General features: G+C 37.5%; 2 protein-coding genes across 2 annotated transcripts; one reads left to right on the top strand and one right to left on the bottom strand.

Moving 5' to 3' along the window:
• Window positions 1-229: 229 nt before the first annotated feature.
• LOC123805565 (olfactory receptor 51H1-like) lies at window positions 230-1,180 on the bottom strand. Its single transcript, XM_045818220.1, has one exon. It carries the CDS (start codon window positions 1,178-1,180, stop codon window positions 230-232), a length of 951 nt encoding a protein of 316 aa, XP_045674176.1.
• Window positions 1,181-12,766: 11,586 nt separating this feature from the next.
• LOC123805314 (olfactory receptor 51H1-like) lies at window positions 12,767-13,717 on the top strand. The gene has a single exon (XM_045817794.1). It carries the CDS (start codon window positions 12,767-12,769, stop codon window positions 13,715-13,717), a length of 951 nt encoding a protein of 316 aa, XP_045673750.1.
• The last annotated feature ends 3,948 nt before the right edge of the window (window positions 13,718-17,665 follow it).

The raw sequence follows: 17,665 nt of genomic DNA, 5'->3' as shown, positions 1-17,665 counted from the left end.
TTCAAAGAAGAAAAATTATGATGGTAATTAGATTAGATTTTGTATGTAATTCCAGATATCAAAATGTATACATCTCCAAATGGAGTATACATAGACCAAGAATGACCTGTGTTATATCTTTACCCACATGACTTGCCCACCCTTGAATTCTACCAGATGTGTATAATTTGACTGCATTATAACAGCTTAAAATGCTATTATTCTGCAACTTACATTTGATTTCATTTTCTTAGGTCCTGTTCTTTCTTCTCTGGAAGATGTAGATGATCCGCCTTCGTATCTGTTTGGTCTTCACACTGTATACAATAGGGTTTAGTACAGGGGGGAGTAACAGATAGATATTGGCCATGAGCATGTGTACTACTGGTGATAAATGCTTCCCAAATCTGTGGATCATGGTAATGCCAATGAGGGGAACATAGAAGAGGAGCACAGCACAGATGTGAGAGAAACAGGTATTGAGTGTTTTGAGCCTTTCAGCTTTGGAAGCAATGCCCAGTACAGTCTTCAGGATGAGCATGTAAGAAATGAGAATGATGAGGGCATCCAGCCCCAATGTGAAGATGACTATAATGAGGCCATACAGGCTGTTGATGCGGGTGCTGGCACAGGCTAGCCGCATTGCATCTTGGTGGAGACAGTATGAATGGGACAAGACATTGGAACTGCAAAAGGGTAGTCGCTTTATAAGGAAGGGCACAGGGAAGACCACACAGACTGCCCGGGTGAGGACAGCTATTCCGATTTTGCCAATGATACCATGGGTGAGAATGGAAGCATAGTGTAACGGGTCGCGGATGGCCACAAATCTGTCAAAGGCCATGGTCACTAACACTCCTGATTCTACCACTCCAAATCCATGGATGAAGAACATCTGTGTGATGCATGCATCAAAGGGAATCTCAGGGGCATTAAACCAGAAGATTCTGAGCATGGAAGGCAAGGTGGACATGGAGAGACTAACATCGGTTAGAGCCAAGATGGAAAGGAAGTAGTACATAGGCTCATGGAGACTCTGGTCTATCTTGATGACAGCTAGGATGGTACCATTTCCCAGGAGAGTTAGTGTGTAGAGAAATCCCAGGGGAAAGGCCATCCATGGATTTTTATCTGGCATCCCTGGGATACCTGTCAAAATGAAACTATGGTGGTTGACAAGTGATGCATTCAAGTCCATCATAGTATTCTCATCACCAGGCGAGGCTGTATTCTCCCACTTAGCTCACAGCTCCTAAATTGAAAATATATTTTCATATAAGACAGATAAATGGCTTTATGAATATAAAGTGGAATAGCAGAGGGGAGAATTAAGTTAAAAAATAAACAGCATCAAAGAAATTTTTGTATCACTGTCTTTTTGTTTCATCCCATAATCCAATGGGATGATCTCCCTTCCCTTGGACTTAATGTGCTCATCTGAAAAATTAAGATAAGACTATAACCCTAGTGTTTAGCCAATAAAACATTTGGATATCTCCTCTTTTAAAAGCTCTTAAGATTTGGCAGAAAAGAAGCAGCCACACCAAAGAACTTAATAGCATAGGGGATGTTGCTAAATAATCAAATGAAAACCCACTAAATTCACATTACCACACACAGCTATTCACATTCCATTGCCTTCACAAACCCATGTCCACATGAATCTATCTGTGTGTGACTATATGCATGTGTTGAGCTCTGTCCAGAAAAGTCCAACCATTGTTAATATAAGGAGGATGGTTTGTGTAACATTGATGTAACCTGTCAGCCAAGGAGAGTGGACTGAAATGCACATGCATGAACAATGATGACTTCACTGTACTAGTCAGTGAGGGGGATAGATGCTGCTGAGTGAGAATGTATACTGTGTGGCTGGATACCTCCTGGACAAACCTTGTATATGTATGTTCTCATACACACATATGTGTGTATATATATTCTTCCACATGAGTAGGTATATTTCACCATTTTTATAATGGCCTACATTTTACATAGACACTTTAGTGAATAAAATTGTTCAAATTAATATTTAATCTTTACACATCTTAACAATTTTTAAATTTCCATAACTCATTTTTAAAGTATCAAGGAATAGAGAATGAAGGTTATTGACCCCACAAACAACCACACATGAGCTATGAAAGTAACCATGCACAGGATTTTTATTTTGAGAGTCGCGTAACTCACCAGAAACTTGAGACCATTCTTGAAACCTCTACTTTCATCAAATAGCATTTAATCATTTTCATACTTGCCTTCAAAACACCTGAAATAACTATCCTTTTTCTTCATTTTATTTAGTCATAAAATAGCATAGCTCACTTCTCCCAGGCTACTTAATTGAGTGTCCTTCTTGCAACAATTCGTTATTCTGTAGTCAGAATAAAATTCTAAAGTTTGGAATACAATTTATTCTTTATAAACAAAAGATAATTTAAGGGCTTCTATTGTAAAGAGGACAGAGTCACAAATCCTTAACAATTGCAGTAAAGCATGATTCAGCCCCTATTTACCTCTCTAGCACCAACTTCTCTCTCTTACACCATTTCTCTCTGCTTTGGTTTCTTCAATCCAGCCAAATCTGCAGTGTTTAAGTTCCTGGATCTTGCTAAGATAATTCCTGATACAGATTTCCACATATGTTCTTCCCTGTTCCTATGCCTTTCTCCATCTCCTACATAGCTCCTCTTTGCCTAATTAAAGCCTATCCGTCCTTTCCAAGTAAGGTTTTTTTCAAATGCCTACTACCCTTTAAGACTCCTTAGTATGCTGTTTTCACATTCTGGGCTTTTCTTCTTATAAGTGAGTACAGTTAATTAAACATTGTTAATTAAACAGAATTAAACATACTATAATCAAACAAATAAATATTTGTTTAATGTCTCTCTCTCCTACTAGAAGTCAAACTCCCTGAAAGGAATATTTATCTGCTCGTCACCTAATAGATCATATTCTAAACATATAATAACTTTTTCACGTGTTGAAAAAGGAATAAAACAATGAATAAATTAATATGGATGACTGAATGCCATTCTTTTTTACAGAAGTCTTGAAAACCCTCAAACTCCTACCTGATCTCTTCATGTGGGTTGAAAATTATTAACCAAGAGAAAAATCTGTTTTTATTTTAGGGCCTAGAAAAAAAAAAACTTAAATGAGGAGTTTTGAAAGGTAATACAGTGTCTTTATTCTCAGGCAGGTACCTGTTTTGAGAAAGAAGGAAGAAAAATCTCTAGAGCTGTTCTGGGAATGCTGAGCTCAGGTGTGGCGGCGTGGGGGCATGGGTAGGATCCAGGGCACCAACCAGGTGAACTTTCCTGCTCACTAGCTTCCTGTTTCTTTGCTGTTTGGGAGACAACATTACAAAGAAGTTATTTTGCAGATTCTGAGGAATCATTGGCAGATAGTGTAGCACACTTACAAGGGTTGTGTTGTGTGTTGCAAACAGAATCTAGGCCTCTTTCCTGACAAATCACAATGCTCAGATCTAAACAAAGCATGTTGTGGTGGGAGTCTAGCCCTCTGGCTTGGTTTGAAAACGGGGCTTTTTAATACTTTACATGGCATCTGAGACCTCTTCACTGCTGATTCCTCATCTCTAGCAATTCTGATGGTTTTTACTAAGGAAGAGTCAGCTGGCTCATCCTTACTGGATGTTTGTCTTGGAAAGCCTTGAAAAACCTTTGATATTCTTTGAAAAAGCCCTAGAGCCTTCTGAAGTACTGTTGTTCTATGGAGATTGTTGATTGTCGTTTTTCTCTTCCTTTCTACTGTTTTTGACTCTGTTTACCCAAATGTGTTTTACCCCATCTTCTCCTTTTTTTCTCATTCCCTTTTCTATTCTCTATCTTCCTTTTCTTTTCCATTCTCCCTAAATTTTAGTTCACCTCTTTTCTCTAGTTCCCAATTTAATTCTTATTCACTCTTCCATCCAATCTTTATTTCATTATTTTATGCAGTGTTTCCTCTGCAACAGCATGTCTTCTTTTTTCCTGATAGAAACATCTATACTTTACTTTCTTCTTTTCTTTGCTTTCTGCCACCCATGGCATTCTATAGACTTTTCATTGTCCTTATCATTTCTCTCATTAGAATTTCTATGAGAATTTAATAAAATAATGTTCATAAGTAATCCTTCACAGAGCTTGCCATGTGGAGGGCATGTAAATAGATTTTAAGTTTAATGTACTACCTGTATCAACCTCTGGTTCCAGTTCAGAATTAATTTGGCTTCTTTCCTTCCCTGAGATTATTAAAGAGAGCAGTTATAAAGATTTCTCAAGTCTCTGGTGGCCCTGGGAGCCATCATGATTCTATGAAAATTTCACAATTGCTCTGGAAAAATCCCTTGAGGTATGTTACGTGGTGCCACGTGGGCTTTTCACCTGGATTTCCCTAAGAACTCCAAACCCTTCCTTCATCTTTTAAACTGTCCTTTCTTCTGTGAACACATCTCAAAAGAATTTTTTTCATTTTTTATTTTATTTGCATCTTGTTAGCCACACGTATATACATGTCTGTGGGCATATATGTTAAATGACTAAATACACAAGTTCTAAGATTCCAGACCAATGTCTGTCCAGGTCTAACTCTAAAGCCAGTCTCAGTCTCAGGGATGACATAATGTTGTGATTTATCCTGAGTTAGAGCTGCAGTCTACTGTTTCTTTTGGCTGGAGAGAAAGATTGCCTGAACTCTCCATTGGGAACACAAAAGACAAAGTTATTAAATTTGTTGGACACATTTGGCTTTCTGGCTTGTTATTTCAATTTATTAAATATAATTATTTTATGTTTTAATTTTTGTAATGATAATGTTCATCAGTGAGATAATTCTTAAAATTACAGAAAGAGCTGATTATTCCATCAGTGTGTGCCTCTGTATGTTTGGTCCTTAAATTGTTCACAGACCCTTTCTACCACCTCTTCATGCCCCTTTGGACTCATTTATTTTCCTTCATAGGCATAGTCACATTATAACAGCAGAAAACAAAAGGCAGATAAAAATAACTCTTATGATGATATTCTTTCTCAGGCATGATAAAGAATTATGACTGAAGTCTATCTACTTATCTCTGACTTCTAAATCCATTTATTTCCCAGGGTGTATTACAACTTACAGGAGACCACTATCTCATAAACATTTTGAGGTGGTGCTTTGTAATTTGTTTCTGCATATTTTAAAATAAGAGTTTATAACTATGTCCAGCCAATAGCATGTGTTGTCAAGAGTGTGGAGAAACTGAAATTCTTATACCTTGCTGATGTGAGTGTAAAATGGTTCAGCCACATTGGTAAACAGCTTTATAGTTTTCTCAAAATTAGACAAATACATATCTTGCTACCCAATAGTTCCTTTCCCAGATATATGTCCAAATGTGTCTGCACAAAGACTATATGATAACATTTATGGCAGCATTATTTATAACAGTCAAATGCTATAAACAATGCAATGTATATCAAATAGTGAATAAATAAATAAATGTTTTATTTATATGACATACTAATTAGCAAGAAAAAGGAATCAACTATGAATACATTCAACAACATGGATAAAATTCAAAACATTAGGTTAAATGAGAGAAACCAGACACAAAGGCAATTTATTGTACCATTCCATTTACACAGAATTTCTAGTAAATGCAGACTATAAACAAAAGCATATTCATGGTTTATTGGAGCCGGAGACAGGCAATGGCTGTTCTCCAACCACCTTTGGGGAATTTTTTTTCTTTCTTACTGAGATGTAATTGATGTATACATTGTATAAGTTTAAGGCAAACAATGTGTTAATTTCATACAACTATATATTGAAGTGTGATTAAAGTTATAATGTTAATTAAAGCCTCTATCACATCATATGATTACTATTTTTTTGTAATAAGAACTATTAAGATATAGTCTATAGTTTTTAGGATTTATTTGTCTGTTAATTCCAACTTTGTACACTTAAACAACATATTCCCAGTTTTTCCAACCCCCTAGCCCTGGCAACCACTATTCCATGTTTTTAGAAGTTTGGCTTTTTTAGATACCACATATGAGATATCATATAGTATTTGTCTTTATTTGACTTATGATTTATCTTACTTATCATAATTTCCTCAAGGTCCACCCATGTTTTTGCAAGTGGAAGGATTTCCTTTTTAATGGCTGAATAATATTTCAGGGTAGTTGTGTGTGTTTGTGTGTGTATCACAGTTTCTTTATTCACTCATCCCCTGACATTTTTTAAAAAAGATTTTATTTACCTATTTTTAGAGAAAGAGGAAGGGAGGGAGAAAGAAGAGAAACATTAATGTGTGGTTGCCCCTTACTGGGGACCCTTACTGGGGACCTGGCTGGCAAGCCAAACATGTGCCCTGATTGGGAATTGAACCAGTGACCTTTTGGTTGGCAGGTTGACACTTAATCCACTGAGCCACACCAGCCAGGCCTATTGACTCTTTTTTATGTGCTAGAAGTTTTAAAACATGTCTGGGGTTTCACAATTGTATGGATTATGTGGATTGTGCATACGATTGTATGCAACTAGTTTGATTGTGGTATGGTTAGTGCAATTAACTGAAAGTTACCATTAACAAATAGAAAGAAAAAGTTTTGTTTTTGTTTTATAGTATTTATCTTGTTAATTTTGAGTTTTTGATTTGATATCCAAGTGGAATTATGAAGTAGGAAGTTAATCTGGAGATTGAGGCAGAATTCAGGCCCGAAGATATACTTGTGGAGGTAATGGTATATAGATGATATTTAAGCAGTCAGATTTGGTGATATGACTCAGTGAGAGCAGAATTAGATTCATGTATAGGGAAAAAGACCAAATAAGAGACACACTAATGTATAATGATGTAGGAGGAAGACAAGCCATCAAAGGATATTGAGGGGTGAAAATTAAAGAAGAGAAAATATGGTGCCACAAACAACAGCAACAAGAAAAGAAGGTAACTCAACATTGAGGCAATCTTTCATTGTATTGAATCTGCTGAGAAGAATGAGACGAGGAATAAATGTTCATTGGGTTTATCAATTAAGAAGGCCATTGATGACATCTGAAAAGATATTGTGGAGTGGGGGAAAAAAAAACTCTCACTGAAGTTAATTGAGGAGAGAAAAAGAAGTGAGTGGGAACAGGAACTGTAGACCACCATGCTGAAAGGCTTTACTGTGAACAGAAGTGAGAATTACTAGAAGACATGTGGAAACAAGGGTGAGGTTTTCTTCTATAATCTTTCTTTCCTTGCCTTGTTTTCCTTTTTATTTCTATCACTTCCTTTCTCTTTTCTTTTTTTCTTCTTTTCTCTTCTCCTTTCCTCCCCTCCCCTTCCCTCCCCTTCCCTTCCCTTCCCTTCTTCCCTTCTTTCCTTCCCTCCCTCTCTCTCCCTTCCTTCTTCTCTCTCTCTCTCTCTCTCTCTCTCTCTCTCTCTCTCTCTCTCTCTCTCTCTCTCTCTCTCTCTCCTCTCTCTCTCTCTTCTTCCTTCTTTCCCCCTTAGAATTTTAAAGATTAGGCACTAAAGTGTATTTGTTTTCTGATGTAGCTAGTGAGGCACCATTCATACAGGACTGTGATTCTGTGTTTGGAAGGTTGCCATCACAGGTTTGCATTACAAAAACCTAGGTCCTCTGAGATCAAAACAAGAAGACCAATATGCCCAGAAGTCTAAGTCTATCTAGCATTTGGCCCTGAGAAATATCTCCAGGAAGTGATGCTCATGTCTCCAGAGGATCAGTCCAGAAGGAATTCTGGTTTTAAATCCCACTCTGGTTGTGCTGCTGTGGTTGTCGGCATCAGAAACGACTCTCATCTCCTAGATGAGGCTTAGGGTGAGTGGGGAAACGACCTGAAGCCTGGGTAGTGCCTTCTCTGAGGATGCTGCCATAGATTGGAGGTGATTATAATATGGACAGTTCATAGAAAAATCTTTAAATGTCAAAATTGAGTGGTAAGGGTGAAGGAGGTCATGTCTATAGACGCTAGTCTATTGTTTAGTCTGGAATTTGAATTTGGTGGCAGACATTGTCCCTGAGACTTAAAGTTAGTCATTTCCTTTAGGACCAAATAGAACTTTAAAACAGAATGATTAGAGCACCTCAATTTAAGTTTTAGTTTAGAAATTTGGGTCAAGATAATTAACTTATCTCACCCTTGTTTTACTCAGGCATACAGTGGCAATAATAAACAGTAATTTCTCATAAGGTTTTCATGATTATTAAATGAGATGGCATATGTAAAAGTCTAAAAACAGAGCCAGGGGAATAAATAAGTAATCAACAAATATTATATTTTTTATTTGAGAACTAAAATAATTTATAGTATCTGCTGATTACCCTTTTCATTGTCTATGGCATCATATAAACCTATTGCTTGTGATTTCTACATATCTACAAAGAGTCTAGAATTCCAAAGTCTCAGCAAGAATTATTTTTCCATTTTCTTCTTTTTTTAAAAAATAGAATTAACACTTCTAACTCAGATGTGAGAATTAAAGTGGAGAGTATGTTATTCTAACAAAGGTTAATTAAAAAAGAACCCTGTGGATCATTTCTTTTTCCTTCTAAGTCCCATTTCAAGGCAAATAGCAAATATATTTTTTTCCCAAGTTAAAGACTAGTCCATTGTTCCCACGGAGAACAAAACCAATGGGCAAGAACTATGTTTCAATCTGTATCTCAGACACTTTAAGAGGATAGTATGTTCATGCTGGTCCTCCAAGTCCATTGGCTGCCTGAGTGGAAAAGGGCATTGAATTGGAGTTTCATAGTAGGTAGAAGAGAATGATTCTGCTTGTGTATTTCTCCTCCACCTCTGTCACCACTTACCCTTTTCTTTAAGCCACAGAAGCTCCTTCCCTCCTGTTGTGAGCAAAGTTTAAATTTGATTTTCTCCATTGTCTATCCCTAGTATTAATGAGGACAGAGTTAGGCCAAGTCCAGCTGAGAATACAAGCTGAGCACATTCTCAACTTGTGCTCAACTTGTGCTCAGCAGAAAGATGGTGAGCATGGTTTTCAGGCATGGCTTTCAGGCATGGCTTTGTTCAACACCAAACAGACATTTCACTCTTGTTTCTGATCTTGTTTTTCATGTGTACTTGGCTAAGGATCCTGGAAGAAAAAAGTTCCTCCTTTTGGTTCTCTAATTATCATGGCATGTCTCCCATGTAGTAGGAATTCAATGTATCTGAAGTCATTAATGAATAAATTAATTAAAATGACCAGCTTTTTCCTGAGTTCATTGGATCTTAAGGAATCAAGAGCCTAGTATGCCATTCTCATCTTGCATTCTGGAAGGGTTGTGCTGGTCTTTGGGATTCAGTTTCTCAGATGGTCAGTGTGGTGTTGTTTCTTTTGTGGTACTAGACCCTCAGAATCAATTTTCCTTACTCTTCCTTTTACTGATTTTGACTACCTACCAGTACATTATTTTTCATTTCTGATTTGTCTAGGACCTGCCTCCAATAAGTCATTTACTGTAATCACTCATGATTACATGAGAGTTGCTGAGCACAGATCCACAGAATTCACCTTTTAAGCACAGCAACAACCTCCAGCTGGAAGCCAGATTAGTGTTGGCCTAAAGTGGCTGAGGGATGGAGAGTTTTGGTAATACAGAATTGGATAAAAATATATAAATGACATATGGGTAGGCAGGTAGGTACATTTAGCAATAGATAGATTTCATTGCTTGTAAAAATTTTGAAAGATAATTTTCACAGTTAATCAAACATTACAAAGTTTGTAAGTAATGGATGAGTATTGATTATAGCTAAACTTTACTTAGTGTTTATTATTTGTCTGGTGCTTATCTAAGTACCCTATCAATAATCCCAATGAATATTCTTTACAATGTAATATTATTTTTATTTTCATTTAAAAGAGTTAAAGAATGAAATACAGAGATTATTAAGTAATGTGTTCAAGGTTATAGAGCCAGGATTCAAATCCAGGTGGTCTCTCTTTAGAGCCTTTAGTTTTAAAGCTATTTTTCTGTGCAAATTTCCAGAAGTGCTTTAGGACAGTTATGTCTACTTATATTGAAGAATGAAGAAAATACTGTAGAAAAAACAGGGCCTGAGTAAATGAGAGATATAGGTAAAGAGAGACAGAGGTTATATAGTATATAAGCGAAAGACCCTCAAAGCCAATTGGATCTTAGATTTTCAAGAAGTCAGCTATAATGTTGGCATTCTTTAAAACTGTCATTCACAGTATCAATTTTTCAAATTTCAGTAGAACTTTCTGTAATGATGAAAATGTTCTACATCTGTATATCCAATATAGTAGCTGCTAGCCAAATGTGGCTATTAACCACTCAAAACATGGTTAATACTACTAAGGTACTAACATTTTAATTTAATTAATTTAAATGTAAATAGGCACATGTGTTTAGTGTAGCACTAAACTATTGACCCTCAAGATACCTGGAGTAACTTTTTCCAAGCTTCATTCATTCCTTCTCTTGTGCCCAACCCTGGATTTTGTTTAGAGACTTTGCTCCTTTCTCTGATCCAGCCTCTTATTCCAGTTTCTTTGACCTGTGTACTTAGATGGGCTGTAATAATATGCAATTTCACTTAATTTTTATGGAGAACTTTTATTGTATTTGTGTGTGTGCATGTGTAACCATTCTTACTTGGAAGACTCTATAAGGGATTCTCATAAGGGTAGAATACAAACAGCATTAAGAGCCTCTGCAGCACTGCTCTTTCATTCAGTCCTGAACCCTTACCAGCTGTGTGGCTTAGGCTAGCTTCCCAAAAAGGTACTAGCTCAGCTGTGCATTTGGATATATCTTCCTTAAGATAACAGTAAATAATTTAAATAGGAGAAATCTAATTATGTGGCACCAAGATTTTAATATCAATTTTTGTCACTGCAAGTGTTAGTCATTAATGTCTATAATGGCCCATGGGTCTATCTAAGCCTTAACGGAGTTACTGTAGGAAATACAGTTGCTGGTAACTTAGGGTACAGTGTATTAGAAGAGCCACAAAGTAGTATGAAATTCAGACCATGAGAAGTTAAGCCTAGTTGAGTTTCCAACACCGGGGCGATTGGCTTTCAGACCAATGTCACTTTCATGACATTCAGACCATGTAAACAAAGTTTGAACCAGTCTTTGGGAGATACTCCATGAATAGGTTTTGTCTGACTGAACCAATTGCAAACTGTAATACTCTTTGCAAGTACTAGAGGGCATTCTGCTCCATGAGGTGTAGCAGAGAAATGGATCTCAGAATTCCTTTCCAGATATACCTGAGGACAGAGAAGTCTAACTGCCATGAAAAATGAAGAACATACTGTAGGAAAACACAGGGCCTGAGTAAATGAGACTGAATGGGTAGACTTGGAATATTTCTGAAGATGTGCTAAAGCAAGTCTTTGCTGGCTCCTCCAGCTATATGCTTTTTATTAGTGTGTCTGTAATAAAAATTGCTACAAACCTAGTGCCTGTAAATAACTTATTATCTCACAATTCTATAGGTCAGAAGTCCAGCAATGGCTTTCACTGGGCTAAAATTAAAGCATCAGCAAATCTGTATCCCTTTCTGAAGACTAGAAAAAATCCTGTTGCCTTGCTTTTTCCAACTTCTAGAGGCTACCCATCTTCCTTTGCTCTTGGTCCCCTTCCTTATCTTCAAAATTAATAAGTCATGTTGAGGTTCTCTCATGCTGCTTTCTCTCTGGTTCTCTGAAGCTGGGAAAATGTTCTCACTTTTGAGGACTCATATGATTAGTTTTGACTTACCTGCATAATCCAAGATAAATTTACCATCTCAAGATCTTTAACTTTGATCACATCTGCAAAGTCCCTTTTGCCAGTACAAGCTGGCAAATAATTAGGTCTCTAAATAATTAGGTCTCTAACATCCTTAGAGACTATTATTATGCTTTCCAGGGTGTGTCTTTCCAAAGTTCCCTGGGAGACAAAGTAACTTATCCCCCCACTGCCTGTTGCATGCTCAGGTCTTTTTCGTACCCACACACTCCTAGGAATGTAGAAGGCCAGAGTTGTAAAATCATTAAGGAGTATTTTTCTCCTCTGTTCTATATCATGCAGCTGAAAAATTGAGTACCAAAGAGAATCATGTCTAAATCCCAACAATTGAACATCACAATAAAGATATACACATATGCACACACTTGCACATCTGTGTTTATGAATGGCCTGTATGTTATGTTTGTGTTTGCTAATATTTCCTATATGGGTATGGGCATTGGTGTTCATTACCTGCATAAATGTGCAGTGTCAAATTCCTCCTTAGAAGCCCTGGCTGGCGTAGCTCATTGGATTGAGCGCGGGCTGGGAACCAAAGTGTCCCAGGTTCGATTCCCAGCCAGGGTACATTCCTGGGTTGCAGGCCATAACTCCCAGCAACCGCACATTGATGTTTCTCTCTCTCTCTCTCTCTCTCTATCTATCTCCCTCCCTTCCCTCTCTAAAAATAAATAAATAAAATCTTAAAAAAAAATTCCTCCTTAGCAAAGAAATAAGACAGCTAACTCTTTGATGTTTCTACATGAACTCTTTCCCTATTGGGTGGGGTGTTGATTGAAGTTGTTTTATCCCCCTTGCATTTTAGTATATAATGTTCAGTAATAGAATTATTGCTCCATGGGGCAGGGCCATTTGTTTCTTTATAGGACTGTGGACATGAGTGTGTTAAAGTAAAATTTAACTCACTCTCTCTTAGGACTGCCATTTCATTACTTACTGCCACTGATTCGTATTGAAGACTGGTTGACTTAATAAGTTTTTCTCCTTTCACCTACTCAGACTTGCATTCCACTATGCCACCATTCAACCAAACTACTGATAACCAGCAGACCTTCACACTGACTGGGATCCCAGGAATGCCAGAGAAGGACTTCTGGTTGGCCTTGCCCCTCTGTCTTCTTTACAGTACCACAGTCCTGGGTAATGTCATCATCCTTATTGTCATCAAAGTTGAGCAAAGTCTTCATGAGCCCATGTATTATTTTCTGGCTATGCTAGCTGCCACAGACCTCAGCCTTTCACTATCTTCCATGCCCACTATGATAAGTGTTCACTGGTTCAGCTGGTACTCAGTAACTTTTGATGCCTGCATCACTCAGATGTTCTTTATTCACACCTTTGGGGGAGTGGAGTCAGGGGTTCTGGTGGCCATGGCCTTTGATCGCTTTGTGGCTATTTGCTTCCCTTTGCGCTATGCTACCATTCTCACTCATGGCGTCATTGGCAGCATTGGAGCAGCAGTCCTGCTGCGGAGTGTGGTGGCTGTGCTCCCTGTGCCTTTCCTCATCAGAAGGCTACCTTTCTGCCGCTCCAACATCCTATCTCACGCATACTGCCTTCATCAGGATGCCATGAGACTTGCCTGCGCTGACACCCGTGTCAATAGCATCTATGGCCTGCTGGCTGTGATCTTCATTATTGTACTAGATGCTTTGGTCCTTTTGGTCTCTTACATTCTAATCATCCAGGCAGTATTGTACATTGCTTCCCAGGAAGAGAGATTCAAAGCTCTCAACACCTGCCTCTCTCATATCTGTGCAGTGCTACTGTTCTATGTGCCTCTCATTGTCATGACTCTGATTCACCGATTTGGGAAGCACTTGTCACCAGTAGTACACACACTCATGGCCAGTATCTACCTATTGCTCCCTCCTGTGCTCAATCCTGTTGTATACAGTGTTAGAACAAAGCAGATCAGGCGGCGGATTGTCCAAATGTTTTGTGGGGGCAGGATTGCTCCTTAATAATGTCTACTACTTCTGTGAAAATGCAATCAAGTCAGAGAAGAGTGTCAAACATAACACTGTCCAGTAGAAATTTATGTAGTAGTGGAAATGGTCTGAATCTCTGTTGTTGAATACAGTAACTATTAGTCATGCATGCTTATTGAGCACTTGAAACTTTGCTAGCGTAACCAAGGATATAAATGTTAAAATTTTAACTAATTGAAATGTCAACTTAAAGTCACTTGTAGCTTATAGCTACTCTATTAAAGAGTAAAAATCTAATGAATTATGACATGCCATTGAATAACAGTTTTGATGAAATCAGGAATTTATATTAGATAGCTTGATAAAAATTGAACTTCAAAATGGTGTATAAAAACTTTTTCAGCACTTACATACAATCAGATTTACTCTTTTTGGTATATAGTTCTGTAAGCTTTGACAAACATATGAACCATGAACCACCACTGACACCAATGTACCAAAAAATTACATTACTTCCCCAAATGCCTTCATGATGCCCCTTTGTAGTCAACTTCTCTATCCATACCCACTCTTTGGCAAACACTGATTTGTTCTCCATGCCTATAATTCCTCTTTTTCCAGGGTATCTTGGAACCCTGAAGTATGTAGTCTTCTATGTTTGGCTTCTTAGCACAATGCATTTGAGATTCACCTATGTTGTTTTTTGTATTGGTAATTAATTTCTTTTCTTGCTGAGTAGTATTCCATTTTATGCTATATTATTGTTTAACCACTTTTTTCAATAAAAATTTCCAGATTGTTTTTGTTCTATTGTGATCACTCTTGTATTCAATGTGGATAATGGCATATTTATTTTCTTTTGCCTTTTCTGTCTATTTATATGTTCTTGAAGTATTTTTTAAATAAAAGTAATGTGTATATGTGCATTGGGTTGGAAGCAAGACAGAAACATATTAAAAAGAAAATAGCACATGAAGAGCATGAAAGCATACAGCATTCAGTGGCCCAGATAACTAAGGAGCTCTCTATACACTTTAGTTATCTGTGTCAACCTCACTTCAGTCCAGAAGGCTTTTCTGACATGCCTTTTACTATGTTAGAGTTTCTCACACAGTATATAATTGCCTAGCAGCACATTTTCCCTGCTATTCTATATACTTTATAAAAACAGAAACCCTTTTTGTTTCAGTTCAGTCTATCCCAAGTACTCAATGTAGTTTAGATTCTACTTTAGAACATATGGAGGACACTCAATATGTATTTTTTGAACTAAACAATGAGTAAAAATTTTACTTTATCAAGATCATTCTTATGCTTTCCATCTTGTTTGTCTCATTTAATATTAGTAAGTCTCATTCAAAATTTCCAAAAGCATGCATCTTTCCTGATGGAAACCAGTTTATAGTTTTCCATATAAAACAATACAATAATTAATAAATCATAATATAAGACTAAACTGTGTTTTGTGTACTCACAACTGCAAACCTACTTTTGCCACACCTTGTGTATGAATCTGAACATTACTTACTATGGAACTTTATGGACTTAGTCTGTCTAGTCATTGGGATAGTCAGCTTTGCTCAGTGTTCCTGATAAAAATATAGTGAGAATACGAATGGAAAAATGTTTTAAGGAAGATAAAAAAAGTCAGTGATTATTAGATATGGTCAACATTATCTAGTGCTTATGATAGAGAGGTAAATTCTGGTCAAATGAGCCTTAAACCAGATGTGGGCATGCAGTTGGGGATCAAGCAATCCATATGATGAATGAGTTGAAGACAATGTGTTGGAACCATATTTCCTGAATATATGAGTGGAAGGAATTGACCACAGAAGGTAGTACAGCAATATTGGTTAAGATCAGAAAGAGCTTTAAAGTAAGATAGACATGGGCTTAAATATCAGCTAACTTGCTAACTTTTAGTTAAGTAAATTTATTTAAAACCCACCTGAGTTTCAATTTCTTTAATTGCAAAATAATGGAGAATAATACTTAACTCATGTTTGATAATGAATAAATACAACAATGTATTTAAAGGGTAAAGTGTAATTTTTGTTATGTATTATGAGTTTATCAGATGTTTGGAAGGGGAGATGGGCTGTAGATGTGACTCAGGTAATGAGGTGGCTTCTTAGGAGAGGTACCCGAGTGAGAGGAATAGCCAGGGGAACATTGGGGAAAAAACCACAAATAAACAAACAAACACCAGAGGGTGACTCCTTTTTTCATTCTCCAGATCTCTGTCTGAAATCCAGGGAGCTGCCTTGGCTGAGAATCTGTAGCCTAAGGCAGGGTGAAGAAGGATGTTGTAGTTGTCTCACCCAGGCAGGCAGCTTTTGAAGGTATCCATTACTGTCAGCCTCCAGCTCCAGAACTCTACTTATAGCCCCTGATGTATGGAGTTTGCTTGAGCCCCTGAGCAAGGTTTGAACATGTGTCAGGGAGATATGTCTGAGCTGTTGCAGAGGAACACATTCATATGGGTCCTGCAACTCTTGCTACAACCAGTATACTCACTCATTAATGAAAATAGCTCTCTGTTGCCTGGTGACTCTACTAAGCTGCTTATAAAGCTCACACCCTTGGGAGCTGGTTTAGTTCCTGTCCTGTGATGGAAATGAAGTTGGTCGTGTTTCCCACAGTATAAGCAGGTAAGAAGAGTGCATAAATGCAAAGGGACAGAAGGGGAGGGATTAAAGAATGAAGAAGGAGGGAACAGTGATAAGTGATTAAATGAAGAAAGGTACAAGTAAGGTGGGATGGAGAAATGGAGGAGTGTAATGGAGCCTGGAAGAAATGGAAATTAGATTATGGAAGACATGAGGGAAAGATAGAAGAGCAAAAGAAATAGGGCCCAGAACTGTCTGTCTGTGGTCAAGATTATTGAACAGTCATTCAGCATTATTAACTGAAGCTCTCTATTATTCCAGATCCTACTTTAGTAGCTCACATTGAGAGATGATAAACAGGCATATGAAATCTTTTAAAAGACTCACATGTCAGGCAGATAAAAGAGATGACACTTGCATATAAAAATTACTACTGTCAACCATAATTAAGAGTCAAATGAAAGGTATAAGCATTAAATGGTGCAGAGATTTAGAAGCAGAGGGTAAGTTTCAGGTTAATATGGCCTGGAGCTGTCAAGGCAGGTTCTAGATTATAGAAAAGAGTAGATTTCAACGTCACCCTGGCCAGGTGGTTCAGTTGATTGGGGCATCATCCCATACACCAAAAGGTTGTGGTTTCAATTCCTGGTCAGGGCACATACCTAATTTGCAGTTTCTATCCCTAGTCAGGCCATGTCCCAGAGGCAACCAATTGATGTTTCTCTTTCACACTGATGTCTCTGTCTCTCTCTTCCCCTTCCTCTTTTTCTAAAATCAGTAAACATACCTTTGGGTGAGGTTTAAAAAATAGATTTCAGCGTTGATAAATAAACAGAAGATGGGTATTTATAAATGAAGAGTATGGATCTATACCATCACTGATAACACAAGGCAGGGATGTTGACCTTTGAATCACTGAGTTATTGAGTTGGTGGGATAATATCCTCATTTAACCTAGCTTTCTGTATATGAATTGGAAGATGTTACCTCCTGCCTGGCCAATCAAATAGAGAACTAAAGATAGAAAGCTCTAGCCTATTTTTCTGGTTAGTGGGCAACGCAGAGAAAACCTTGATGAACTGAGGAGCAAAATTTGTCCTAAAACTGGTTCCAGAGTGTATGAGCTCACTGGGTCTGGAGAAAAGGCCCTTTGATCCTTTTCCTGTCCATTGTTCTGCATTCTGTAGGAAACAAGTTCTTCACCAACAAAATGAGCTACTGTCTCTTCTCCTCCTAACCCTCACACCATCCAGTGTCATCTTGTTGTCCTTTATGACTACAACTCAAATAACAGAAGATAATAATTATCTGTTTTTTAAGAAGAGTAATTTCTTAATTACTCTGTCATTCCAAAATTCCTTTCTATATA

This window comes from Phyllostomus hastatus, unplaced genomic scaffold, assembly GCF_019186645.2.
Source record: "Phyllostomus hastatus isolate PE091 unplaced genomic scaffold, TTU_PhHast_1.1 phas_scaffold_317, whole genome shotgun sequence".
NCBI lineage: Eukaryota > Metazoa > Chordata > Mammalia > Chiroptera > Phyllostomidae > Phyllostomus > Phyllostomus hastatus.
This window is presented reverse-complemented; position numbering and strand designations above follow the sequence as displayed.

What these genes read in the sequence shown, in the direction of transcription:
- LOC123805565 (XM_045818220.1), bottom strand. Translation starts at nt 1,180, where the DNA reads ATGATGGACTTGAATGCATCACTTGTCAACCACCATAGTTTCATTTTG.
- LOC123805314 (XM_045817794.1), top strand. Translation starts at nt 12,767, where the DNA reads ATGCCACCATTCAACCAAACTACTGATAACCAGCAGACCTTCACACTG.